The sequence below is a fragment of the Podarcis erhardii genome, assembly GCF_964252035.2.
Source record: "Podarcis erhardii genome assembly, chromosome: 4".
NCBI lineage: Eukaryota > Metazoa > Chordata > Lepidosauria > Squamata > Lacertidae > Podarcis > Podarcis erhardii.
In genome coordinates, this window is record NC_138508.1 from 96913107 (window position 1) to 96940594 (window position 27488).

At 43.8% G+C, this 27488-nt stretch overlaps 1 protein-coding gene across 15 annotated transcripts in view; it reads left to right on the top strand.

Moving 5' to 3' along the window:
• Positions 1–3717: 3717 nt before the first annotated feature.
• Positions 3718–27488, top strand: part of MBNL2 (muscleblind like splicing regulator 2) — a 77836-nt gene continuing 54065 nt past the window's right edge. For 10 of the 15 annotated variants that reach the window (XM_081858240.1, XM_081858251.1, XM_081858250.1 and 7 more), the window contains exons 1-2: positions 3719–3851; positions 23861–24627. In XM_081858240.1, the coding sequence (XP_081714366.1) occupies positions 24454–24627 (174 nt within the window). In that variant the 5' untranslated portion in view covers positions 3719–3851; positions 23861–24453. Of the gene's footprint in view, positions 3852–13309; positions 13455–23169; positions 23310–23860; positions 24628–27488 lie in introns of those variants that run through there. The other 5 variants (XM_081858245.1, XM_081858246.1, XM_081858247.1 and 2 more) reach the window with 4 other exon arrangements.

Consider the following 27488-nt stretch of genomic DNA (forward strand, 5'->3'; position numbering starts at 1 on the left):
ACCATCTTGCCCTAGCGACTTGCCCCAACCTGGCTGCCAAATTCTCTACCAGCTGCAGTTTCTGAACAGTCTTCAAAGGCAACCCCAAGTGTAATGCAGCTATGAAAGGAAGACTGCTGCTTCATGGGAGTTATCCATTTTTAACAGTACTGGCCTCTTTGGCCACCTGAAACAAAATATGCATCTCTTTCAAAGAAAGAAGTGAGCTGATGTAACAGCGCAAAGGGCAATAAACGAGGTGCAGTTTGTAACATTCCCGAGATTGCTCTTTCAAGACCCACCCACTAGGTGTGTGATCATTTGGCACATGATGGGAATTCGCATTAGAAGATTGATGTGGCATTTTATTTCCACTGCTCACAGAACTCATCTTCCACCTCCTGGGATGCCTAAGGCACACATTTTCCCATGCTCCAGGGGGTGCTCCTTCAGTTCCTGCCCACTTGACAAATGGCCATTTCCAACAAATATTTCTTGGGACTAAGAGCAGGCGAGCAGAGGATTGTGAAAGGAACATCCTTCCGGCCATTTGTTTGAATATCAGCTGGTGATCAGGAGCAACTTAGCAATATCTCCTTAAATTCTGCATGGAGAGCCCAGCTTGACAGGCAGCAATATTACCAAGAAGGAAAAGAAAGGAGTCATAGTGGATGGAGGCCGGGTCGCAGGCCTTACGAGTAGCCAGGGAGCAATCACCTCAGATACACAAGAATCTACTTTATACCAGGTCAGACCTTTGATCCATCATGAACTGGCATCAAGTCTCCAGGGTTTCAGGCAGGGAAGTTCCCTAGTCCTACCTGGAGATAAGGGACGCGGGTGGCGCTGTGGGTTAAACCACAGAGCCAGGGGCTTGCCGATCAGAAGGTCGGTGGTTCGAATCCCCGTGAGAGGGTGAGCTCCCGTTGTTCGGTCCCTGTTCCTGCCAACCTAGCAGTTTGAAAGCATGAAGTGCAAGTAGATAAATAGGTACCGCTCCAGAAGTGGCTTAGTCATGCTGGCCACATGACCCGGAAGCTGTACGCCGGCTCCCTCGGCCAGTAAAGCGAGATGAGTGCCGCAACCCCAGTGTCGTCCGTGACTGGACCTAATGGTCAGGGGTCCCTTTACCTTTACCTGGAGACAGGGAGGCATTTGTTATGCAAAACATGCACTCTGTGACTGAGCTATGATCCTCTCTATGATAGTACTTCATAACAAAAGGCAGAACACACACACTTTGTACAATGATAGTATTTCATTAATGAAATATACCCATTCATCATTGACAAGCTGGAACAATATACTGCATTCATAGGCGCCGACTCCATGGGGCCTGAGGGGGCCCGAGCCCCCTCAAAAATTTGTTTGGGGGGGCTCTGCCCCCCCAATAATTTAAGAAAATTATTAGTTATATTATGCTTTGTAAAATCACAAAATTATGTTGGTATTTTTTATTTTCCTTGTTTGACGATAGTTACCTTTTAAAATACATTCAGTAATGAGTTAAAACAAAGCCACTCCCGATCTAGAGAGGGGGTGGGGTTGCGGGCTCTCGACCCATCAACAATCTCGCGGGGCTGGCGTCAGCCCCTCGAGAAGCGGGGATTCCCCCTAGCTCATTTATATTCACCGCCCACGGCGGCAGCCAATCGGCTGCCGCAAAGGGCGGGCCCTCACAGGTTCACTTAAGGTCGGGGCAGCCCGGGGCTCGCCCCTTTCGTTCCCCCAGCAGCAGCGGTTTGGAGGGCTTGGGCCCCCCCAATATTTTTTATAAGTCGGTATGGGCCCCCGCCCCCCCAATATTTTTTATAAGTCGGCGCCCCTGAGTAACTACATGTATATAAAGCAAAGAATATCTTCAGAGAGATACACAGCATTGATCAAAGCAGTGGTTATCAATAAAGATTTCTGCTGTGCAAGTAATGATTACAAAATAATAGGGAATATTGTCTTGGGTCTAATTATGCTAGTCGGTTTTTCGCTTTTGGTTAGTAAGAAAGTGGAACCCAGATTTGAGGTTACTAAGAAGAATTGTTTGCCTCTGCTCCCATTTTGCTTGTTACTATTTCCAATTCTTAACAGGTGTGTCACAATCCTGCCCCTCTGTTTGCAAAGAGTAGGGGGACGTGGAGCTCCTCGTGGCGATGGTGCATGAGACACCAAACCAGGTATGATAACTTAAGGCTATCATGCATTTCCCATCTGCATAATACACTGAAAGCAGTATCATACCACTTTGAACAATCACAGCTCTCCCCACACCACACCAAGAATCTTGGGAAATGTAGTTTGTTAAGGGTGCTGAGAGTTGTCAGATTTCTCCTAGCAGAGCTACAATTCCCAGAGTTCCCTAGGAAGAGCCATTGTCAATGCATTTGAGAAAATGTCACTGTGAGGGGAGCAGGGGTACCCTTAGCACACTTAACAAACTACAGTTCCCAGGATTCTTTGGGGAGAGACATGGGTGCTTACAGTAGTATTACATTGCTTTATAAGTTTAAATCAAAAGTGCAGATGGGGCCCTGTTTGCAGAAGAAACTAGCTCTGGGTGATGCTGAGGGACTGGTGTTCATATCGCCAAGATGCTCCTCAGCTCACCCCCCCACCCCCCATTTCAGGAACAGTTTTCTCCTTTGAAACCTGTGTACAGTATATAGTGATATATGTAATGGAGAAATATGCAATCTGCAAATGCCAGCCCAAGATACTCTACTGCCTGAAGTGGGGCAGCAAATGGTGCCTCTACCACTCAGTTAAAAATGCATCCTAGCCAAGGCCTTTAAAGTTATTTGGCACCTGGGGCGGAAAATCCCACAGGTGCCTTTCCTCCTCTCTGGTAGTAAAAATACAATAATAATAATAATAATAATAATACAGTATCAAATGACCAACAATTCACTGTCCTTTCAGACACCCATAATCAGCTGGTAAGGCAGGCCCTGCCAGAGGACTTTAATTCCAACCCCTCAAATGATATCCCACCTAATGGACTGGGGAGAGAAGCAAGACTAGTGGCAGCCCAGCTAAGAGCTCAATTCAGAGATCTGTTTTGTGCCTTTCACTCAAATGGTGCAAGTTGGAAAAAGCCAGGCTTATACGGCTGTTGATTCTCATGTTCTATGACGCCTGGTTCCTGTCATGGTGTGCATGTTTTGAAAGCAAGCCCATTTCAAGGGCAAATAATGCCCGTTTTTCTTGCTTTATCAATAGGGTGGGGAAGGGGGGAAAAACAACAACTAAGAAATATGATGGTTATGATTTGTCCGTGTTTTCGCAACTCGTGAGGGCCGAGGGCCCCCCAAGGCAAGGCGAAGAGGGGCCTCGGCTTCCCCGGCAGCCAGCCCGGCCCCTCCGCGTTCACCTTGGCGGAGCCGCAGGACTGAGGCCTGAAGCGCCGCGAGAGGGACTGTCGATTTCCGCCCCGTCACGTCACGCTTCGCCCGCGTCTGCCTCCCTGACTCGGAGCGCCCGGCTGCACGGAGGGGAGGGCCGGCGAGCTGAAAGCCGAGGCCGCCCGACGCCGCTCCCGAAAGCTCCGAGGCGGGTGCGGCGACCCCCGGGCATGGGCCGCAGAGGCGCCGGGGGCGCAGCGGGCTCAGGGAAGCGGCCCGCGTCTCCCGTTGCCGCCGCCGCCGCCGCCGCCCGGCGTCTCCTCGCGCGCTGCCTGCCGGCGGGGGCTGCGGCGGCTCTGTGAGGAGGAGGAGGAGGAGGAGAGGCGGCGCCGCGGCGGCTTTGGCCCGGCCCTTCGGGGTGGGCCCGGGCCAGCCCGTCCCCAGCGGCCGCCCCCGCCGCGCCGGCAGAGCGGGCAAGTTCCTGCCTTTCGCGCCCAGCCCCAGACGCGCGGACGCGGCTCGGTCTCTCCGCGGCAGGTGAGGGGAGAAGCGGGGGCGGCGGCGAGGGCGAGGGCGAGGGGACCTTGGCGGGGCGCGCGGCGGGTGGCCAGGTGCGGGCGGCGGGCTGAGGGAAGGACGCCGGCCTCTCTCCCGGGGGCGGCGGGGACGCACGTAGGGAACGCGGGCTGGGCGGTGGGGCGCGGCGAGGCGGTGGGGCGGCGGCGTCACCTCTCCGCCCGGCCGCCCGCGCGCAGCGGGTGCTATGGAGATGAGAGCGCAGGTTCGCTGCGCAAAAGGAGCCGCGGCGTTGCCAGGCGCCCTGTTTACCCTCCAGACCCGGGTTTGCGCGTTTGGCGTGCTCTTCCCGGGGACCCGGCGCTCGCGCACTCACACGAGCAGTTCGCGCCTGAGGTGCTGCCGGGTTTAACCCCTGGCTGCCCGGCTCCCCCCGCGCCGAGGAGGCAGCGTGGCTGGTGGGGCGTCGGGAGAGGCGTTATTTGCAAGGGACGCGCGTGTGAAGGAGCCGAACGCCTCTCCCTGTCTTTGCTCAGGGAGGAGGGAGGAGTAGTTCTGACTTAGATAAGATTAAAAGCCATGATGGGAGCCAGATCCCTTTCCCTTAGGGTATGCCAACTTGGGTCTACTACTCCTTCAATCCCCTTCCCCCTAATAATAGTAATAGTAGTAGTAATAATCATAATCATAATGACACCAACGCCAAGGTCTCCTGCAGCTGACTCAGGCCTTTTTCAAATCTTTCCCCTCCCCTCCTCTCCCCGAGTAATGAGTAGCATATGTAACTTGGGATCCGCTTGAATGAGGCACAAATGCGTTGGTTTTCAACAGTTTTTTAAAAGATCTGACGCATCTGCGTCTGCCCTTGCGGAAAGAAGAATAAAGTTACGTGCCTGTCTGTCCAGGGTGCAACAGTGTCAGGCTACTGAGAACGTGTGGAAAGAAAGCCACGCACTCCCCATTACTTTTGGTTCAGTGCAGATTCACAGTTTTGTTAACTCAGCATTTGGCAACCCCTGGTGCTTTTGGTGGTAGCAGCAGCAGCGAGCAGCTCATGTTTGCGTTTGGCTGAGTTGTTTCAAGCAAGGAAGAGAGCCTGACTGCAAGGTGCTTTGTATGGTGGTGTTTTCTAAATGTTTTGTTTCCTGGTTCTGTAGTTGCAGCTGTTAGTGAGATTGGTGTAAGAAGTAACATTCTTAGGGACATTGCATTTACAGAAGTGATCTGGCGCCAGAAACAGAGTTCAGAGACAGTAAAATATGTTCTCTTGGCTGTTAAGGATCTGTGACCAGGACTACTCTGTAAGAGGGAAAGATGAAAGAAAATGCATTGGGGTGGTATCTTTTTTCTGCAGGCTTGCAATTCATAAAATCCCATTTTATGCAGTATGATATTGTTTGAATGCAAGAAAACATTACATTTGTGAAAATGCTGCAATCCTATGCCTACTCAAAAGGAAGTCCCATGTGCACACTGATACTTAAAGTGCAATCTTGTCTGTTTTTACTCAGAAGTAAGTTCACTAGTGGTGCTTGCTCCCTAAGCAACTATGTTTAGGATTTCAGTCTTCCTCCCAGTTAAGCTTGCATGGAATTTCAGACTACATCCCACTGAAATCTCTTGACATTTACTTCTGAGTATACATGCTTAGATTTGTGCTGTGAGTGCAGTCTCCTCCTCCACTGGACTTGGTGAAGAGAGCCACCTTGCTTTTAGTGGAACAGCTCCCACTCCTGACACAATTGTGCACCAAAGGCTACATACCAGTGGTGTGAAACAGTGGGTGCCATCTTACATTCTCATGCGTATTATAAGATGGATGGGAAGGTGGCACACTCCATTCAAACCATGCATGGTAGAAGGGGGTCATATACATTTGTTAATTTGCGCACCCATATCCAGTCTCCCAGTCCACCATTGGTGATGGTGGACTCTGCTTCCTGCGTGTATCTCTCTTGGTGGGTTGGAACAAAAAGGTGTAGCCTGACCGCTACTGAACTCATATTAAAACTTCCCATTTAGTGAGGGGAGATTGTTGCCTAGGGAGAGTTTGCAAATTAAAATGATCATAACATGCTTTAAAAATGGCATTAAAGGTTCTGCACAATTGTCAACATGTGGGAAAAGCTGGCAGCATAGCTGACATTTGTTTGTTTTGTACCTGGCTAGTGCTGTCTTGTTGCTTTTAAGTTGCTGCCTTAGCATTATTTATTTGATTCAGTTGTCTCAATGTATTTCGTTTGTCTTAACAGGCAGCTTGAGAACATTTTAAATATATGAAAACTTTTGAACTTTATATTAAAAAACCTGAACTGAACTGTGATTCCCATCAAAAATATTACCATGTGTTTCAAGCTGCTGAGCTGTGGCATTTAGACTTGCAGCTTGCCTTTGTAGTTCTGAACTAATTATAATAATTTTATAAACACTTAAATGCAATGTTATATTAAAGGATAAAATTAGCACTATATGGGTGCCTTGGAGCCACTTTTAGGATGTATGAAACCAACATATGGTAGTGAAATGTTGGTGGGCACCTAACAGTGTTCCATCGACTTGGGTAGACCATACATCCAGTACAGTAAATGAACTCTGAATTGCAGTGGTTGCTTAAATCTATAAACCTAAGTCTATATTGGCCCTGCATAGGGAGTTAGTAACTAGGAAGTGGACACAATAGAGCTTGCTTCAAAGTAAACATGGAAAAGGATTCTGTTGCACGTTTGTTCATTTCTTATAGAAATGTGGGGTTGTTGGTTTTTTCCTGACTAGTGAGAATACCGAACAGTCATACCAAAATGACTTGCTTTGGATATTCTTGGGTTAAGTCCCATTGAATTCATTGGGAGAAAACAATACTGTATGTGGATCGTAATTTAACTTTGCTCCAGATAAGTGAATTTTGTATCACTGTAGCATCTGATAATTACCATATACTGCCTGGTTGCCTCCTAATTTAATATGTCATAAAAGTAGTGGGGTTGTAGCTGCTGTATGTCATGGGGGAAAGGGCCCAACTCAGATATAATGAATACAGTGTTTAATTAAATATCTTAATAGGGGCATGTAGAAAAATGAGAGAGCGATTCTTCAAGTTGTGGAAGAACTGATGTGTCATCAACTCTTTCTTTTGTTCTCCTATTCTCATCCAAGCTGCAACTTGTTGCACACTCATAGTTTTCTCATTTACTGTTTAACTCTGCAAACACACCCTACCCAAAGGAAGATGCAACCATTGCCAGGCAGCATCTATTACTTCTTTACACATGTCTAAACCTGATCCTTAAAGCTGGTATCTCAATAGGCTATCAGTGAATCGCATGGAATGCCAGATGTTCAAAGAAAATGGGCTACTGCCTGTTTACAATGGCTGCACTTGTACATATTGCTGAACCATGGTCTAGCAATACATGCATGAGTGTAAATGAACTGAGGCTAGCTCTTCTACAAAAATAGTCCTGCATTAAGGAGAGAGATCACTTTTTAAATTTTGGGGTGTGGGTTGAGCACAGTCTCTGATGGAAAATGCTTGTCCATTTTTGAAATTTTATCAATGGCAAGGTAAACTTAGATATTGTTGACTGCCCACCCCACCCCAGCTCACATTGGGTTGAGTAAGAAATAAGTTAGGGTACTTAAAAATAAGTGGATCATCTTATTTTTGGAAGAGCCCAAATTTAGACTCCCTTGTGGCCCCCAAACCCCATGTCAAGGTGCAATCATTATAAGCCATGGAATTTCTGTGGCTTATAATGACAAAACCCCTCTAATTAGGACCAACCAAAATGTCACAAAATAGTGGCAGACTTTCTCTTTATCAGGCAACTATTGCGCAAAGCAGATGATGGGGCAATGAAGAAAAAGCAAAAGTAAAATAACAGTAAATTAAAAGCAATTTATAGTTCAGCATGCCTGAAAGGAATCCTCTTGATGTTCTCTTATCAGCCTTGCCTCAGGAAAAAACCCTCTCCAGAGTAGTTAATTCTCATACAAATATACCTGTTTACCACATTCTTTTCATAGAGTTTGCTGTTTCTGTGCATTTTGCCTATTAAATGGTAAGAATGTGCATCGTGTGAGAGGAGGCAGCTGTCTCCTTATCCCCCCATTCTTTTCAGAGTTATTTAAAAAATGGATCTGTTTGGGAGCTCTATTTTTTTTTTTTTTTTGTAGGGGGGAGGGCAGTTTTCCTTCCTGGTGTTCTGGCCTGGGCATTTGTCAGTACCTGCCAAACGGTGATGACGTATAGCTGCTCATTATGCCCTGGGAGTTGTCCTTAGAAGAGCTGCATCCACATTCTCCAACATAGGCATCTACCAGGTAAAATTATAGAAACAAATTACAGCCAGGGATGGAGAAGCTGTGGCCCCCCCAGATGTTATTGGCTGTACACAGAAAACATTTTCGGCTTACCTTGAAACCAGTAAAGGGTAAAACGGTCTTCAGATCTTGTGGTGTGAAGTGCTTACTGTGTAGCTGACCACAGTGAAGGACTCCATGCGTATCTGTTTACCAAAGCCGTGTCCAGATTAAATTGAATTAATGAAGATTGACAGATATTGTGTCCTCAGTGGGAATGATAGGGACACCCATAACAGATAGGGACCAGTCTCCTCTTGTCACTCAGGTCTAAAACCTTGGGGACTTGCATAAACTACTCTTGTACTTGGCACTTCAGGATAGGCTGGAATGCTTTTGTGTCAGATTCTTAAGGCTGTACAGTGGTACCTCGGGTTACATACGCTTCAGGTTAAAGACTCTACTAACCCAGAAATATTACCTCGGGTTAAGAGTTTTGCTTCAGGATGAGAACAGAAATCGTGCAGCAGTGGCACAGCAGCAGCAGCAGCAGGAGGAGGCTCCATTAGCTAAAGTGGTACCTCAGGTTAAGAACAGTTTCAGGTTAAGAACAGACCTCCAGAACTAATTAAGTTCTTAACCCGAGGTACCACTGTATCACTAAAGCACACAATGCAAGATTGCTTTTGAAGTTGGTTTCGAGGCTTCAGCTGGTGCAAAGTACAGCAGGAGTCAATCTGCTTGCTGGATTAGGTCATCACTGGCAAAGTACATGACGTGGGTCAAATGTCAACATTGTTGGGCACCTACCTAAGCACCGGGAGCTCAGATGGGCTCGTTGCCAATTCCACTGCCATTGGAATCCCTTCCACCACCAGAGCTGTGGCATGACACTGCTGCCACCACTGCTGTTACATTCTTCAGTCGCTTCCCTTGCCTTGGTGCCCTCTTTCTTTTCTTGATGCTTATCCAGAAGCAGTACTTATTACGGGAGCTTAGCTGATACATGGCTCTGTTATGCAGCAGGTGGCCATCATGGCAGAGGCAATGCCTGATGTTCTTGGGGAATGTAACCTGGTGGTTGTCTCCTGTTGGCTCCAATCACACACTAAGCAATAACTGCCTGCTGCCAGGTGGCATGTCTGTGGAGATAAGGAGGCCAAAGTGAGTGTACAAAGGAGATGTGCCGTATGGGAACTCAGGTGTTAGAACCAGATGGGGCCCATTAGTAGCATGAAAAGACTGATTTAAACCTGATGGTGACCCTGCATGTTTGTGCTTCGTAATCTGAATGGACTCCCCAATTCTATGTCCTGGCCTTGACCTATAAGTCATAAGTGTTTGGGGAATTCATATTGACTGTAGCAGACAACGTGGCAGGGCTGCCTCCGGCTGAGTTGCTGCTGCATAACGGGAAAGACAGTGGTAAGGCAGCTGTGAGGTTGGCGCAGTGCAAACACACTGGCAGGAGCACAGGAGCTGTAATGCGTTGGGCTAGATGCTGTATGCTTTTGTTGTCTTTTTACTTATTATTTTGTTACTTATATATTGCATTCTATAGGTTTCAGATTGTAATGCAATCAAATATAAGAAAGGAAAGCAATAAAATGCAATATTAATATTTAAACTGATGGATTCTTGCCTTCCATCTTCCACCATGTATCCACAGATATGCCATGGACCAAATGAATAAAAATGCAATATTAATACAGTGGTACCTCGGGTTACAGACACTTCAGGTTACAGACGCTTCAGGTTACAGACTCTGCTAACCCAGAAATTGTACCTCGGGTTAAGATTTTTGCTTCAGGATGAGAACAGAAATTGTGCGGCGGCAGTGTGGCGGCAGTGGGAGGCCCCATTAGCTAAAGTGGTGCTTCAGGTTAAGAACAGTTTCAGGTTAAGAACAGACCTCTGGAACGAATTAAGTTCTTAACCCGAGGTACCACTACATTTAAACTGGTGGATTGTTGCCTTCAGTTTTCCACCATGCATCCACAGATATGCCACGGACCAAATGAATGAAGTTTTCAGGCCACAGTTTGGGAACCTCCAACCTAGAGCAAAACACTGGGGCTGGGAGCATATCCAGTCCATTCTGCAAGCATTTCACTTGCTGTTGGTTTGCTTCTGGACTGAATTCAAAGTGCTGGTTTTAACCTTTAAAAGCCTTTTTTGGACTGAGCGGCTTTCATACTCTCCCAGCCACCATAAATTATAAGGATGGATTGGGTTCTGCACCTCTTTTTATTTATTTTTAAAATATATAAGCTGCTATTTTTTGTCAAAACACCCTCAAAGCGTTGCACTTGAAATTTAGAAACAAAACATACAAGTCATAATCAGAACAAATCATACTTAGCTTTGGGGAAATGCATCATCTGGTAGTACTAAAAACACGTAGAAATGGGATGCTTTTCACAATTTTCCTAAACGTTAAGAGAGAAGGCACTAGATATGCTTCTTGAAGGAGAGAGTTTGAGTGTGGATACTTCATCCATGAAGGCCGTCTTCTATGAATTCACCAGCTGAACAGGATGTGGAGCAGTGCTACTCTCTAAGTTCTCAGTAGGTTGGCAGAATCTTGTATGAAGACAGCAAACCTTTTTTTGCAAGAAGGTGTGTAGCCTATGCTGTGGGTGTAAGTGACAGAAGGCACTCCTGCAAGGTGCAGTATTGGGTCCAGGAGCAACATTGGCCTGTAAGTCTACTTTGATGGGATAGAGCAAAATGCCCCTTGAGCATCAGCATCAGACAGACGATGTCTGCATTCAGTCTCAGCCTAATCAACCTCATCCACTTCATCATCAATTCCAAACACTTGCTTTAGCACCTAGCTGTTTAGTTAATGAAGTATAGAACTGGGTTTCATTAACACGATGATGATACCCAACTGCACAGCTCCAGACTATCTTACCCCATGGCTTTGAGTGTGTGTTGAGCAATGTGTAATAGTATCAACTCCTGTGGAGTCCCACTTGACAGAACCCAGTGAGGAGATGAGCTTGCCTCATCAATTATAGCTCCTTTGCATGTGTTCAGTTAGGCTTCCCTTTTGTTCCCGTTAGAATAAATCACATTTGTTCTTCAGAGTGCTATTAAATGCCCAATGCTTACACTTCGGTGACTGAATGTAGGGATGCTCTAGTCTAGACCATGTATTAACAAGCTGGTCCATGGAACAAAAGTGTCCATAGGCATCATTCAGGTGGTCAGCAGTGTATCCTGTGAACCACCCTGAGACCTGCGGTTGTAAGGCGGTATACAAATTTAATTAATAGTAGTAATGATGATGATGTCTGTAGATTTGTGGATGAAGATGAGTGATGGCACATCCATTGGAATAAGTATTCCTTGTGATTTTTAATTGCATTTTCTTGTTTCTTTTATTTCTTATGATTTATTGTATTGCAATTCAAAATCTACGGCATGCAGTAAAATACAGCGTATGAGAAGTAAAATTGTACAGCTTCTAGCACAGTGCATTACAATTGCTGCAACAGGCAGACAAGTTGTCTTCTAAGACACTCAGCATTTTTCGAGTGGTCCATGGGGGTGGGGAATGTTTGGGAACCACTACTCTAGACCATTATCTTGTTGAATGTATGTATTAGCCATTATAGAGCATTGTAGTGTAGGAAGGAACCTAAAGGAACTGTTTATTCTTCAAGTGTTAGTTTTTCCATGATGCGAAACTCTCAGGAAATAATAATAATACTTATTTATTAAATTTGTTCGTCTCTTTATCTTGTCCAAGGTCATCTGAAGTGACTTACAACCAACCAAGCCATGCCAAGAAATCGTGGGGGCTAATTAAAAAACACATCTCTATTGTGCCACAGGAATTATATCTCAATAATTAGCATCCAAATTATTGGAAGATATGTTTTATAAATAACCCATTTATTTACAGGATTTATTACTTTGACAGTAGGTCTCAGGGCAAGCTGCAACAATATAAAATAGGTTAAAACAATTTACAACAGAAAAACTGAGCGAGTCCTAAATTATACGGGCTGTATCCAATGTTAGTTTTAATTCAGAGTGCATCAATAGAAATTAATGAGCATGACTAACTTAGATCCATTAATTTCAGTGGGCCTACTCTGAGTAAAATTTAGTTGGCTACGGCTCTGAATCTCAACTATCAAACATCAGGTGATGCATCCTCAGCATGCAAAGGAAACTATGCAACAAAAATGCCAGCTGTGCTTCTGTGGGGATCTAGTTCCACAGGTGTGCCCTCTCTGTGGCTGGGCTGCCACATCCTGAACTTCTGAAGGTGGCAGAACCACCAAAGAGGGAACCCTCTGCTGATCTTAACACCCCCTTCTTCCCCCCCAAAGAATAATTCTGTAGGGATGGATACAGTCTCTCAGGTCTTTTCCTACCTCATGTGTGCCGAACGTAACTTAAAAAATATAACATCGGACTCTTTTTCAAATTTAGAAGCTAAATAAATGAGGTAATGCTATAGTACGTTGTTTGTGGCAAACCTTTTTCTAAGAAAAAATGCAATTTCCACATTGAATGTGGAGATTATAAACCGCTTGTCTAAATTCATCAGCTTTTATTTTGGCAACCTTTTTTTTTTTAAGTGAAGGTTACATTACTTGGATTAATATGCACGAACAAATCTCAGTACCAACAGATGGCAGCCTGTTACCCATAACCCTGTACATGCCAGCACTACTGCTTCTGAGGGGGGAAAAAGCTGGTGGTGTTGACTCTTTAGTCTGATTTTAAAATGTAAATTATTTCCTTCAGTATTTGTGTGCATGTTCTCATGTGTTTTCTTTCAAAGCATTCTCAAATCAGCCTGCAATTGAATCGGTACAAGAGCATCTGGTGGTGTTTCTCCCCTACCCGCTTCTTGCATTTCTGTTTTCTTGTAGAGGTGTCATTTTACCTTCTCAAGAAACACCATTTTCCAGGGAGATTCCTTTTTCATTGGCGTGGACGCATTGTTTTTGCACATTAGGCAAGCTGCGCTGCCTTGTCAGTCAATGCATTCCAACCAGTTTAAGACCAATAGAGCTGCTGAACTTCTGTGTGATTGGCTACAGTGGACTGGGAGGGATTTTGCCGGAAGGAAGGGCTGCAGTTGTTCACCAACAGAGTTCAGGCTGCCTTTGCTTCATCATCGAAAGGAAAATCCCCAGATAAAGCGTACGGCTTCCAGAGAGGCGGGAGAAAATAAGCAGCGGTAATTATTTCACCGGAGACTTATTCATCGTCATGATGCAATCGAAAAGATAGGACCGCTATTGCATTAGAGTATTTTGTTTGCGTGATTTAAGTGTCAGATAGACAGAGCAACACAAGGTACGTAGGAGGCTGGTTTTCTTTTACTGAATGTTTAAAGAGTTTGCTGCAGTATGCTGCATACCATATGTGTTGCTTAGAGGGGCAGAAAAAGAGACCCCCCCCCCATGTACAAAGAGTCTCTGTAGGATGTTTGTGTTTTATTAAGAGAATTCAGTGTAAAGCAATTCAAGTGATCCTGTCTCTCTATAGGGTGATGGGACAGATCTATTGAAAAATAACACATTTTTTTGTGGGGAAACAAGCAGTCAATGTTTCTAAAAAGTACTGCATGTCTAAATGAATCCCAAGAACTGTGTATCTGGGAAGGGGATTAATGAACTTTGCAACAGACAGATTCGAAAGGAGTTCATGGAATAAAACATTCTGTCTTGGGGGGGATGTCAGCTTAAACTAACAGCACAACCCTGTGCCAGTTTCGTCAGAAATAAGCCCCGCTGTGTTCAATGGGGCTTACTCCCAGGTAAGCCTGTGATTGTTTTAGTTAATCTACCTGCCAAAATTTGGCAATGGCCATAATTTATAAAAGGAATCTTGTTTCTTCACAAAAGAACAGTGGAAATCGTCGCCCATTGCAATGTATGTCTCCATGATTTGATAGCAGTGATTGATCTGGAGTGTTATTTTCGAACTTGTCATGTTATTTCCAAAGTTGTCAGTACTGTAGAACCCTTATATAAAACAGAAATGGCCAGGCCAGGCTGGTAATAGTTACTGCAGATATCTTATCTATATACATTTTTAATGAGAACACACAGCCAGCAGAATAATTTAATGAGGAGGTCTGGCTTTTAAAGCCGAGACATGTCAGTTTACTTGATAAGAACTAGCTACAAGCAGCAACAGAAGATTTATGTTGAATACTCTCACTTAAGAGATTGGGGAAAGCTGCAGTTGGGATGGAAGATTCTGATTCTTCTGAATAGAAAGTTGGGTTTGGAAAGGCAGAGTTTACTGTTAATTTCACTGTCTTCTATACCCACTGTGTTCAAGAAGAAATTAATTTGCAGAAATTGGTTGTTAGTTGTTCATTTCTCTCATTTTTTTCATTCTTGACTATTGTTTTTTACACACACATGATTTTATGATGAAGGTTTTTAAAACTGAAGCATGAAAAATACTAATTCATGATCTGTCATGGATATTTAAACATACAGGTCATTTCTCAAAGCATTTCTCAATTAAAGGAGTTCAGACTGAGCATGCTTTCAGAGTAGAATTATAATATCATATTGAGCTGCTACCAAACAAACTGGTATTGCAAAAGCAGAATAGTAACTGTTTGTCTGGTTTTTAGGACATGTAATTAAAGATTTTTCAAGTTGCTTCTATGCAGTGCAACATCTCTGTAATTTTAAGAAATGTTCCAATTTTTTTTCACTGAAAAATGTTGCGCCTATCTTTACAAAGTTGCACATATTTTTTAGTTAATCCAAATGCGCAAGGGATTTTTCTTGTACAGTATCTGTTAAGTGAGGAGTCGCTTAACTTCTCATTTGTCCTATCATTTACTTCCTGATATGGCAGTGTGTTGATCGGAATATAGCTGGTGCAATATAGCTGCAATTATATATCCCGTTTTCTGGGATTAAACTTTATTGAACCCAATGAGACTTTTGGGTAGATATGTGTAGGATTGTTCTGTGATTGCCTTCATTTGTTCAGAGAGCCTTCTGGAAGGTTGATATTGATATAGGCTGCTTTTCTATTTTAGAACAGCGCCTTTTTGAAATTACTAAAAAAAACGGGGGGAAAGAATTGCCTTTAGGAATACTTAAGGAATAATTCTACACCAGTATAAAGCAAGCTTGCCATAAAGTAAGCCAGTTTTAAAGTTACACCAGATCCAAACTCTGTTAAGCAGTGGGGTTGTTGCTACCAGGCCTAAGCCTGGTAGAGCAAAAACAAGCCTTTAAATAGTGTTTTAGTTACATTTCCCTTTTTCCTGGTTTGATTTATTCCGGGTTGCCAGTTCATATGACTCAGCTGAAAGGGCTTAGAATCCAGACAAAGTCCCACCACACCCCAGAACACCCCATTTTCAGGGCTTTCTCCAGTTTAAGATTCACTGGATCTCAGGTAAGCTGGGATGGAGGAGATACTGGCATATCTCTGGCTGAGCCGAGGTTGAGGGAGTTAAGACAGCGTAGCCCAGTGTGCCAAGAATCTCTCTGCTCAGCCAGAGATCTGCTGGATCCTAACCCACTCATCCCAGTGGATCATTTTATCATTTCCCCTGTAATTGTAGCTCCTTGTATGGCATTGCTTTTTAATTCTCCCAACTTCAGATTGCTTGTAAAGTATGTAACGGGAGGACACTACTATGTAACTCGCTGGCTGTTATATGTAAGCTTTGATAGATAAATTGAAACACCAAATCTACGAGTCCAAGATGAAGATAAGCTGCCACCCTAACAATAAACAAGACCTAAGTTTTTATTTGAATTCTGTTAGTATTATCTAAAAGTAAGATATCTGTCACATATATCTAATATATAATTTAAATAACTTTCCTTAGCCAAAACCTGGTGACCTCGAGATGTTTTGGATTCTACAGCCTCCACCAACCTCTGCCAGTGTGGCCAGTAATCACGGATGATGGAAACTGCAGTTCAAAATGTCTAAAGGTTGTGGAAGGCTAGTTTGGAGTGTTTCAGCATCTAACACAGCATCATGGCAAATACCGCTTTCAGCAGATATAAGAGCAAGCACATAGCGCTAGTACTTTGGGGCTAGACTGCCAGCTCGTTTTCAGGCCCAATTCATGGTTCTCATGTTAGTGTTTTAAACCAGAAACAACTTAGGCCCCAAATATATGAAAGAACACTTCCTTCTCTACAGACCCTCTTGGGGACTAAGATCAACAGAGGGTAGTTCCTCTGCCTGCAGAGGTTTGGTGTAGTAGTGACTGGAGGAGAGGGCATTCTCTGTGACAGTCACTGTGTTGTGGAACTCCCTACTTACAGAGTTAGGTCTGGAATGCTCATTATACAGCTTGCGGAAAATTCTGAAGACGTACTGCATTAACTGGCTTTTGACACTCAGAGTGTATATTTTTAGGACCCACCTTGTTTGGGGTGTTGTAAGTTGTTTTAAAATGTTTTTAATACTGTTTTTTTAAATGTTGTAACCTGCTCAGGGACCTTGGGGGAAGGATAGGATGATGATGATGACGACGACGACGATAATAATGATAATAATGACGTATGGGGTGTTAAGGGACGTGGGTGGCACTGTGGGTTAAACCACAGAGCCTCGGACTTGCCTATCAGAAGGTTGGCAGTTCAAATCCCTGCAACGGGGTGAGCTCCCATTGCTCGGTACCTGCTCCTGCCAACCTAGCAGTTCGAAAGCACGTCAGAGTGCAAGTAAATAAATAGGTACCGCTCCAGCGGGAAGGTAAACAGTGTTTCCGTGCGCTGCTCTGGTTTGCCAGAAGCGGCTTTGTCATGCTGGCCACATGACCTGGAAGCTGTACGCCGGCTTCCTCGGTCAGTAAAGTGAGATGAGCGCTACAACCCCAGAGTCAGACACGACTGGACCTAATGGTCAGGGGTCCCTTTACCTTTACCTTTATGGGGTGTTAGGGGAGGAGTAGCACCTCTGATCCCCACTATGCACTCAGCTCTCACCTGTGGCTCCTAGAAGCTGTCAGTATGTGACAGCAGCCACACACCAGCAAAGGCTTCAACTGGCTGGCTAAACCAGGTGTGGGTAGCTGATGGGCCTCAAACCCTCAGTGAGTTAGGGATTTCCCCTACATGCAAAGATAGGCTCCAGCAGATGGAGTGGAAAAAAGCAATAGCGGGTCCAATGGTCAAGAAGGCAGTTTTGGCACATGCCATAGAGGGAAGTGAGGGGCAGATTGGGCTCATCAACCTGAGAAGGCAACCCATACAAGAGAAGGAGAATTCTGGTCCTAAACCTCCACAGCCTTACATGATATCTTCGGGAGAAGAAAAGGCCAAGGAGTAAACCCTACACAAATTCAGAGTGGTGTCCCTAAGACAGTTGGGTGGGGACTTACATGCCTCCTTCTGGAAAATTCTGCAGCCAAGCTGTTGTTGAACGTGTTGCTCTGCTTTCCTTTGGCCCACATCAGAGAGATCTTGTTGTCTGGGCTGCCCAGGACCTCCATACACAGTGTGCATGTTTGCATCCCAGGTAGGTCACTGGTGCTGCTAATGTTTGCCCATGGAGGTGCACTCCATTGTCTCTTGAGACGGATGCCAATAGCAGCAGCAGCAAAAACAACAACAGTAATAATGGAAAGCAGACTTGGAGGAAAGCAGCCACTGTGATAGCAAAGGGGAAGAAAATTGAGCATGAAGTGTGGGAATGCGCTGTAACAATAGTAGCTGGGTCCTTTTGAAGGACACTGGGCAAGGCAAGATATAGTGCACCTGAATCATACGTTTGCACTACTAGCTACCTAAAACCCAAGCTTTTTTCATTCTTCTAGTGACAGTTTTGGGTCGAGACAACATTTATTAGGATGATGGTACTCTGTGAATTGGCCCTATGCCACAGTACTTGGGATGCGATGGAGTTGCGTCATGCACGATCCTCTGGGGATCTGACTAGTTTGGAAAAGAATTGTCTGTACATATAGGCTGGACACCACTGAGCAGGAGTCGCATGTGCCTCCGTCCTTTTGCTTGAGACATCAACAACTATTTGTTTTCTAAGTTGTTTTGTGCAGTGCGTCAGCTCTCTCTGCTTGTGGCACATTGTGCTCTGGACTGCCAAGACTTGTGAATGGATAGTCCTGCTGTTAGGCAGGAAATTGTGCTAGAACACTTGTGGCAAAAAGTCTGTGATTACCAACGTGTGTGCCCTTCGTTGGGTGGGCACTGAATGCTCTCATTGCAGAAAGCACAGCTCAAGAGAACTTGACAGTATATTTTTAACTTCAAGTAGTGTGAGGAAAATGTGAAGTATATACATCTCTAAATATACATGTGGACACTGAGGTAAGGCATGCTAGCCTGAAAAAACTGTTCCAGAAGTATTTAACACTCTTTGCTTTTACTCGAGATGGATGTTGCCTGAGGCTGCTAGCAGAATACATTATGTTTAGAATAGGGAGGAAGGCTACTCCAAATGCCAGGTGCCGTATTCACCTGCAGGTATAAGAAGAATTCGTTAGCAACCATGAAGGTTTCATTTATGCACTGATATTAGAGGGAGTGATGGTGGAAATTGGTATGGTTGCTATTGCATGTTATCGTGTTGACTCTTGGGGCATGATCTGGTTCCACTGATTTTAATGGGAATATTAACCATGTGTTTAAATAACTTGCACTGAAATCAATAGATGCTTAAAATCTTTGGTCTGGCAAGACTTTGGCCTTTTGATTTATATCTCATTAGTGCATTAGCTTTTTGGAAAACAAATAAGAGGTAATGCTTAATAAACATAACTTGTGTATATTCCCTATTGAATTTAATGGGGCTTATGTGCACCTACATTCAATCAATCAATCAATCAATCCATTCAGTTAATTAATTAACAGCCCTTCAGCCCAAGGATCATTGGGCAGTTTACAGTATAAAAACACAAAAATACATTTAATATAAAGATACTAGTTGGAGTTGTTGTTGTAGTAGTTGTTGTTGTTAGGTGATATTTGCTGATGTGGTATTTGAATTTAGAATACAATATATGGATACTTAAGAATGGCATTGATATAATAAAACTACTATTAAGCTGAGAGGACAGTCTCGTGCAAAAATAAGATTTGAAATTTGCCTTATGTCCTCGAATTCCGCAAACATCCATCTGGTAATTGGTAAATAACAGCATATCTACAATTTGAGTTCCTGCATGAATTAATTAATATCCGCATATCATCTCTTTGATATACTGTGCTCTGCTGTTGCTCCCTTGAGTGTATTGATCTTAATTGCCATTCTTTTGCTAATTTAATTTTAGCTTCTGATGGTAAATTCTTTCCTGTGTTCCCTTCACTCCTTCCTACTACTTGGAGTGAAGCACAAATTAACATTACATATGTACCCATTCAAAACATGTTTCAATAGTTGACAAGGGATGCAGACCATTATATACATTTTGTAATTTAATAACCACGCATATTAAAACCCCAATATATCAAATCCCATTGATTTCAATTGGGTTTATTGGCTTGGAGAATTTGTGGATACTTTACACTCTGATCCTAATCCTAACTGTGATTACACGGAAAATAATTTCCAATAATTTTGGCAGGTCTTACTTCCTAGGAAGTGTGTTTATACTGAAGTCTTTGGTTTTTAACTATCTCCCGGCTCAGTTGAAATATTAGCTTCTTGATGGTTGAGCCAGTTCATCACAATGGGATTTCACACCACCAAAAAACCTCCGTATGTCCAAATCCTATGAGAATTATGAAGTACTGCAGAAACCAGATTCTGTGGGGACTTACTAGATAGTAGCTAAGCAGTTTGAACTCTCCCACGTGATTGGGATGAAGAAACGGCTTAAAGGAGTTGAGATCTGGAGACAGCACACACACACTGTATATTTAAAGCACATGACTTATCTCAAAGAATCCTGGAAACGGGAGTTTAACCATTGCAGAGCTACAATTTCCAGCATTTAGTTCCTAGACTACTTCGGGGAAAGTCATGTGCTTTCAATGTGCATTAAACATGTGGTGTGTACACAGCCAGAGAGGCAGCTCCCGCCCAGCAAAGGTTACCTTTAAATCAGACCTCAGCGTAAAGGTGTCCTATAGAATCTTTCCACTTTCAGAGCTGTTGCAAGTTTGCATTTGCTAACATAGCATACGCCTACTTACACTTTTAACTTGCTTTTGTGGCATCAGGAAAGACAACCCTCATTTAAGCAATGTGCCTTTTTGCAGCGAGTTACTAATGGCTTTGAAACTAACCTGACTGGCCTGATCACTTTCTACTTGCAAGAGTTGTTATCCATTACATCTTGCCTGGGCTTGACCGACAAACCCACAGGCAGAGTAGACCTAAGGCAGCAGATTTTATTAAAGATTTCACAAACTGCTTCCAAATCCTTGTTTGAAATTGAAATCCTAGTTTGATGTAGGTTTTGAAGCGGTCCTGGTTAGGGCTGGCCTTAAGTTGCATGGCATTGGCAAGCTTTGGTTATTGCAAACCACAGAAGGGAGCGGTGAAGCTGCTGCGCGTGAGGGGGATGGGGCAGAACAAGGACTGCTCAAACTTGTGGAACATTCCCAATCATTTGTTGATTAGGTGAGCATGACATGTGAACCAGTATGGTAAGCTAAACGTAATTGGCCTGTTGGCTTTTCAAAGCTCATCCTGACAAAGAATGGGTGTCTCTCTGCAGTGAATTCAGTGTACAAGCAAGCGCCTATACACTTTGTAGTGACTTTGAAGTTCTTTAACTTTTACCTTAATATGTGTGTATTCTTATTTCGGCCTATTCTTAGGCGAGTTATCTTAGAATCATAGAATTGGAGGGGAAGAATCATAGAATTGGAGGGGGCTGCAAAGGTCATCTCGTCCAACCCCCTGCAATACAGGAATCTCAGCTAGGGATACCTCAGTTGGTAGAGCATGAGACTGTTCATCTCAGGGTTGTGGGGTCAAGCCCTACATTGGGCAAAAGATTCCTTCATTGCAGAGGGTTGGACTACATGATCCTCACGGTCCCTCCCAACTCTTTCATTCTATGATTGTGTCTTCTGTTCTTAACATTAGATACACTGCAGATTCTTTGAGATTTGTTTCTGATGAGTTGTTTAGAACAGCCTCACACGTCATGCGATACCTGCTCCTGCCAACCTAGCAGTTCGAAAGCACGTCAGAGTGCAAGTAAATAAATAGGTACCGCTCCAGCGGGAAGGTAAACAGTGTTTCCGTGTGCTGTTCTGGTTCGCCAGAAGCGGCTTTGTCATGCTGGCCACATGACCTGGAAGCTGTACGCCGGCTTCCTCGGTCAGTAAAGTGAGATGAGCGCTACAACCCCAGAGTCAGACACGACTGGACCTAATGGTCAGGGGTCCCTTTACCTTTACCTTTATGGGGTGTTAGGGGAGGAGTAGCACCTCTGATCCCCACTATGCACTCAGCTCTCACCTGTGGCTCCTAGAAGCTGTCAGTATGTGACAGCAGCCACACACCAGCAAAGGCTTCTTTGAGATTTGTTTCTGATGAGTTGTTTAGAACAGCCTCACACGTCATGCGATACCTGCGTTTGCTGCTCAGTTTCTCAGGCAGGTATAATTTGTGGACTTGTAATGCTGAATGCACACCAGAAGGGGACCTTCAGCCAGCTAGAGCTGTTAGCATGTGCAGACAGCTGTTGGTGTGCATCTGCCCTTCATACTTAATGTGCGTTAGTCAAGACACTGGTGTAGTGCTAGTATATCCCCAACAAGTGCTGCGTACAGAAGTTTATTTTATGTGCATTTGATGGGGTTGACCAGTTTTAGCTCATTTCTGAATGAAGCAGAGAAAATCATAACAAAAAGGAAGAGAGTAATGATCTAAGAATTGTGTAAGAAGAAAAAGGTCTGCTGGACTCCCACAGGGATCTGCAAGCAGTTTTGTGTGGATATTGAAAAGCATGGGGGATAAAATGGAGCCTTTAGGATCCCCATGGCCTAATTGCTGCAGAGGAGAGCAACCATCCCCCAGCACAACCGTTTTGCAAATGACTGTCCCAAGTAGGGAGAAGAACCACTTTGGTGCTGTACTGCCTGCCAGAGAGGGTGGAGTTGCCACGGAAGTGACTTTAGGAAGCTAGTCAGACTAATGGTCCATCTAGTTCAGTATTGTTTTTTCTGCCTGGAAGTAACTTTCTAGGTTTTCAGATTGTAATCTTTTCCAGCCCTACCTGGGGCCCTTTGGATGTGCTCTGTTGCTAAGCCATGGCCACTCCCCAAAGTCCGAAGACCCTCAGACTTGCTCTTCTCAGCTCACCTGGTAGAACATTGCAGCTGATGTGAGGGTCCTTCAGACCCTGGTCTGCAGCACCATACAGAGGAGCACGATAGCCCACCACACCCAGGAAGGTTCCAGCAGTGTAGGGAGAGGTACAGCCGCCCTGTCCTGTTGCTTAAGGACGAGTTCAAGGATTTAACCATGATGGGAAGGGAGATGATGTTGGCAGAACAACAACCTGTGATGAATCCTCACTGCCATTATCGGGGCACAAGGGGTGCCTTCTCTTGTCACAACAGATTTCAAAATACATTAACTAAGCTGACCCAATACACAATTATCCAGCCTTGCATAAAGGAATTCTTTTCTGGAGAGTTTTTGCCGTTGTAGCAACATGGGCCCCGCTTCCTTTGCAGCTGGTGGTAGATTTTTCCTCCCGCTTTCCCACATGGCCTAAACACCCGTGCTATTATAATATAAAGCCAGCTTTGAAGTAAACCCAATAGATTTTCTTAATAAGCTCATTGCTATCCTGTAAATAGCACATTAAAAAAAACCCAACCTACCTTATAGTGGCTAGTGGATCAGTGGATCAGGTTAAGTAATCCTGGCAAGGAAGATGTGGTTCATTTTAATGAAATTGTTACTTGTAGGTGAACATTATAAATAAGAAAACAAATAAACAAAGCTTGATCAGCCTTGCAAAATAATTCCATCCATTTGATTCCTAGTACACTTTTTGCTACATTCTGTGGTGCCAGTCACGATGTTTTGCAATGAAATCTATTTAGGGTTGCAGACTTTGTCTCTGCTAAGAGATGAGGAACGCTATTTTTTTCCTGGAAGAAGGCACATTCAGAGAAGGCCTTTACCTCCTGAGGAAATGAGGACAGACTGCTTGGAGATAGCTGCTAAATAATGCAAACTGGGACTGCAGCCCTAAACACTGAGCATGCATAGGATTGCCTTGTGAGTAGTAAAATGATGAACTGAAAACTGTTATAGAGCCTTCTGAATAGTAAGCATGTTCATCTGCATTATGCTAGGGCTAGAATGATCAGTAATTTGTTTTATATTTTTAATTTTAAAATATGTAACTAGTCCCAAGACTGAGTGTCAAATGTGTTAAAACATTAAGAACTTTGTCTTCTCCCAGCTTAATCCTTCCCTCCCAAAGTCAGCCCAGACAGATAAATATCAAGTAACAGTGGAAAATGTTCATTTGTGTTAGCAGGTCTTAGGTGAAAAAAACCTTACAACTGATACTGATAGTGAAAGTGACTAGTTAATAATAATAAAAAAAGAACGAGTGTTTCCTGCAAAACTTGTGTTTGTCATTTAAGGATGAAGAGATTAGCTGATTGTGCAGTTTGTGCTATATTTCCTTTACATATCCTTGGCTTTAAAAATCTGTGGCACATTGTAAGAAGCAACTAATGCCATAAAGCTACTTAGATAGAGCGAAAAACCACAGGTAATTTGAAAGTTGTTTGAATAAGATTTCTGCTTTATTTTCACAGGTCCATGCATTGTAAGTGCCTTTCTGAAGTCACTCGTAGAAGAAACAATTCGCCTGCTTTTTTCCAGAACGATTTCTCTGCCAGCTCTTACCTTATGTGTCATCTGCAGCAGTTTGCCAGCCGCTTGATGCAAAACTGACTCCTGCATTTACAGAGCCTGAGGAAAATATTAGTTTGGGCATGAAAACTGCTGAATGTGTAGCTCTTTCCGTGTAATCAATGCCAACAAAGAGGACACAGTGGGCTAAAATGTTGTTGAGGAATGCCATTGCATGAAAATAAAACTTGCTTAACAAAACGGTGTCAACAAAACCATCGAGGGACTCACATTTTCTACAGCCAGAAATGCTACCGAGCATGAATATTGTGCAGCCAAAAGTCTACAAGTGGCACATATTGATTGATGATTGACATGCTTGCTGATAAATAGTTGTCTCATTCAGCTTCGTGTGCATTGGACTCTCTGAAGCATTTATTACATCATTGCTGCAAGGAGCTATTTACATTGAAAGGGTTTCCCTGAGTTGTTGGAATTCATAACTCGAGGTGATTTCATTAACAGCAACTCTCAAAATCTAAATCAATTGTACATCATGGCTTTGAATGTTGCTCCTGTAAGAGACACAAAATGGCTGACATTAGAAGTGTGCAGGCAGTTTCAGAGAGGAACTTGTTCACGCTCTGATGAGGAATGTAAATTTGCACATCCACCCAAAAGCTGCCAGGTTGAAAATGGAAGAGTTATTGCCTGCTTCGATTCCCTAAAGGTAAGAACTAAACATTATGTGTCTTGTTTATGGCAAGAAATAGTGGTTTATTAAGTAATTTTAAAGATACTGCTGCTGTTAACAGTTGCAGTGTAAATTAAATACAAATTCTGGTTTGTATTAACAGCAGCTTAGAATCCAGACTACGATGTGAGCTTCCAAATATACAGCAGGCAAACCAAGGATTGGAACTTGCCTCTTTTTGTTTCCCAACCTCTCTCTATACCCAGCTTAATTAAATTCACTGCTGTCTGTGTTTCAGAAGTCTGGTCTGGATAGAACAGCAGACTATGGTGTTCCACAGACTAGGACAGGCATAGGCAAACTCGGCCCTCCAGATGTTTTGGGATTACAATTCCCATCATCCCTGACCACTGGTCCTGTTAGCTAGGGATGATGGAAGTTGTAGTCCCAAGGCATCTGGAGGGCCGAGTTTGCCTATGCCTGGACTAGGAAGTCAAGGAGGGAATAGGAGAATGGAGGCGGGTGAAAGGGAACGCATGAGCCTGAAACTATTAACGAAAGCCAAACATGGGTTTTCCATTACATCCAAACTAGATCACCATTCCTTTTATTTGAGGTGTTGTCTGAATTCAGCCTATGTTGTATCTTATTTGAGGAAGGGGGGGAGGGAGACTGCATATTTTCCTTGTAGCTGTGAATCTCAAAGTCTGTGGTGTCACCTAGTATGCCATGAGTAATAAATTGATTTACATAATTATAAGCTCCTGTGTTCCCAAAGTACTACCGAAAGAGGAGGCTGCCCACTGTTCCTGCAGCTTTAATTGCTCTGGCCTTACCTCCCCTCCTGTCAGCCTCCACAATGTGGAGGTAATTCTTACACACAGACTAATACATTGTGAACAACTTGTCTATAAGGCCACTTTCTCAAATGAGTCTTAAATGGCTATGTTTTGAAAACTTCTAATGTGAATGTACAAACTAGATGGGCTGGATGCACACTCAACTTTACTTAATGCCCTCTAGAATTAAAACTGATGATGCGATTTAGAAAAATCAAGAGATTCAAAAGTGTTTAATACTGTCATATTCTGAAAGCATCCCAAGCCCCTTTAGCCACAGATTCCTGTAAATGACACCTTTAGATGATGTACTTCTTCTTCCCTTGCTTATTCTATCCCACCCAAGTCAACTGCCCTGGTGTATGAGTCAGAGCCCAGCATCTCTTGCCTGCGTCCCTAAACCCACTCTCCTATAAACCCCAACATTTCCATTTAGCATACCCAGCATCCCAGAAGCTGCAGAGCTTCACCAAAGCTGTTTGATAGTCAGTTCATGCTACAGAGAGCACATGTCTTCTTTTTTCAGCCACTACCTTCCTAAGCTAAGGGCAGCAGGGTTTCTGGGAGCCCATTGGCTTTTCAGCCCTCCTCCTCACGGTCAAGTTGTGGGATCAGCCTGAGAAAGTCTGTCCGGCTTCTTGAAACTTTTTGTTTGTATAAAGCATAAGAGCAACAAAAGTTTTATCATGCATTTTTTATTGTAATTGGTTTGGTTGTTTATGCAGGCTTATTAAGAGTCAAATGCTTAGTTCTGAGAATCAAAAGACCTGTTTAGTTTTAAAACGTTGATGTGGTTAAATGATTAAGGCTATTTTTGGCTTAGTGGTGGTACCTGGCTAGTGTGTAGACTTTTATGCTCCCTTTCTCGGAGCATAAGTACTTGTCTGTCATGCCCATTCTCTCTTTGGCTTAGAGCCCCCTTCCATAAAATGTTTTTCAACTTTGCACGTCTTAAATCTAAGACATTTGGGTGTATGCATACCCTTTAAGAAGAGGAAGTATTTGCATCACCACCAAGATGCAAGTTAGTCTGCAAATGTACATCTTAGTAAACAGGTTCACACTATAACCTTCCTTTAGGATATTTCTGGTGTGTGTCTGGTCTGGAGAGAGATGTCAAAAGAAAGGCCCCTTCAAGAAAATCTGTTGGCTTTATATCATGCAAGTCCTTCACACAAACAATTGTCTTTGTGCACTATTAATGACCTTAATCCATGGATTATCATATTGTGTTTTAATAGCTTCTTAAGAGATGTTCTAGCTCCTTTAGGACAGTGGAAGCATGCATGTTTTATTGTTACATGCGCATCCTTTGCTCTCTTAGTCTATATGCGCCGCATATAAACCATTTTACGTCCAACGCAACTTGCCTCGCTACCATAACCCACTCCTAGGTTAGCTCCTAACATCAGACTTGCTCATCCCCATTATTCACTGTCAGTCCCTGACCTCTCCTCCATCGCTGTATTGCGTGTCTGTTGTCAACTGTTTTGTGAATTTGTATCATACCAAGGAAGACTTGGCGCTATGTGCAGTTAAATATTTAGCAGCAGGAACAGGAGTCCAAGTGACTGAAGGTGTGTGAGGGTCACCATTGCCATGCTTTTCATACAAGCAGAGTTATCTTTGCTTAAATTTTTATGTAAGCAAGTTTGCATGATGACCCTGGGGGCTGGGAGGCTTGTTCGCAAGTCGCAGCACAGAGACAAACTCAGCATGATGGAAGCAAAGACATTTGTTTCTTCGTGGATCTGCCCTTATTCACAGGTAGTGCAGTGAAGGTAAGTAAGAAAGAAAGAAAGGGGAGAGACACCTGTCACTTCTCACAATGATGGTGTGGAAAGTTCAGCTCCCACCAGCACCCTTCTTTTTTTGTCAGAAATTTGACCCACCTATCAGTTGCTTTTTGTCTGATTGGACAGATATGGGAACAGCAAGCACAGCTGCCCCAAACCACTCTGTCATTAACTCACTTGGTGATTTGTGGCAAATCACAACATCTCAGTCTCTGTACTCAATCTCAATAAAAGATAAGGCACCTCCCTCCAAGCTGAATGA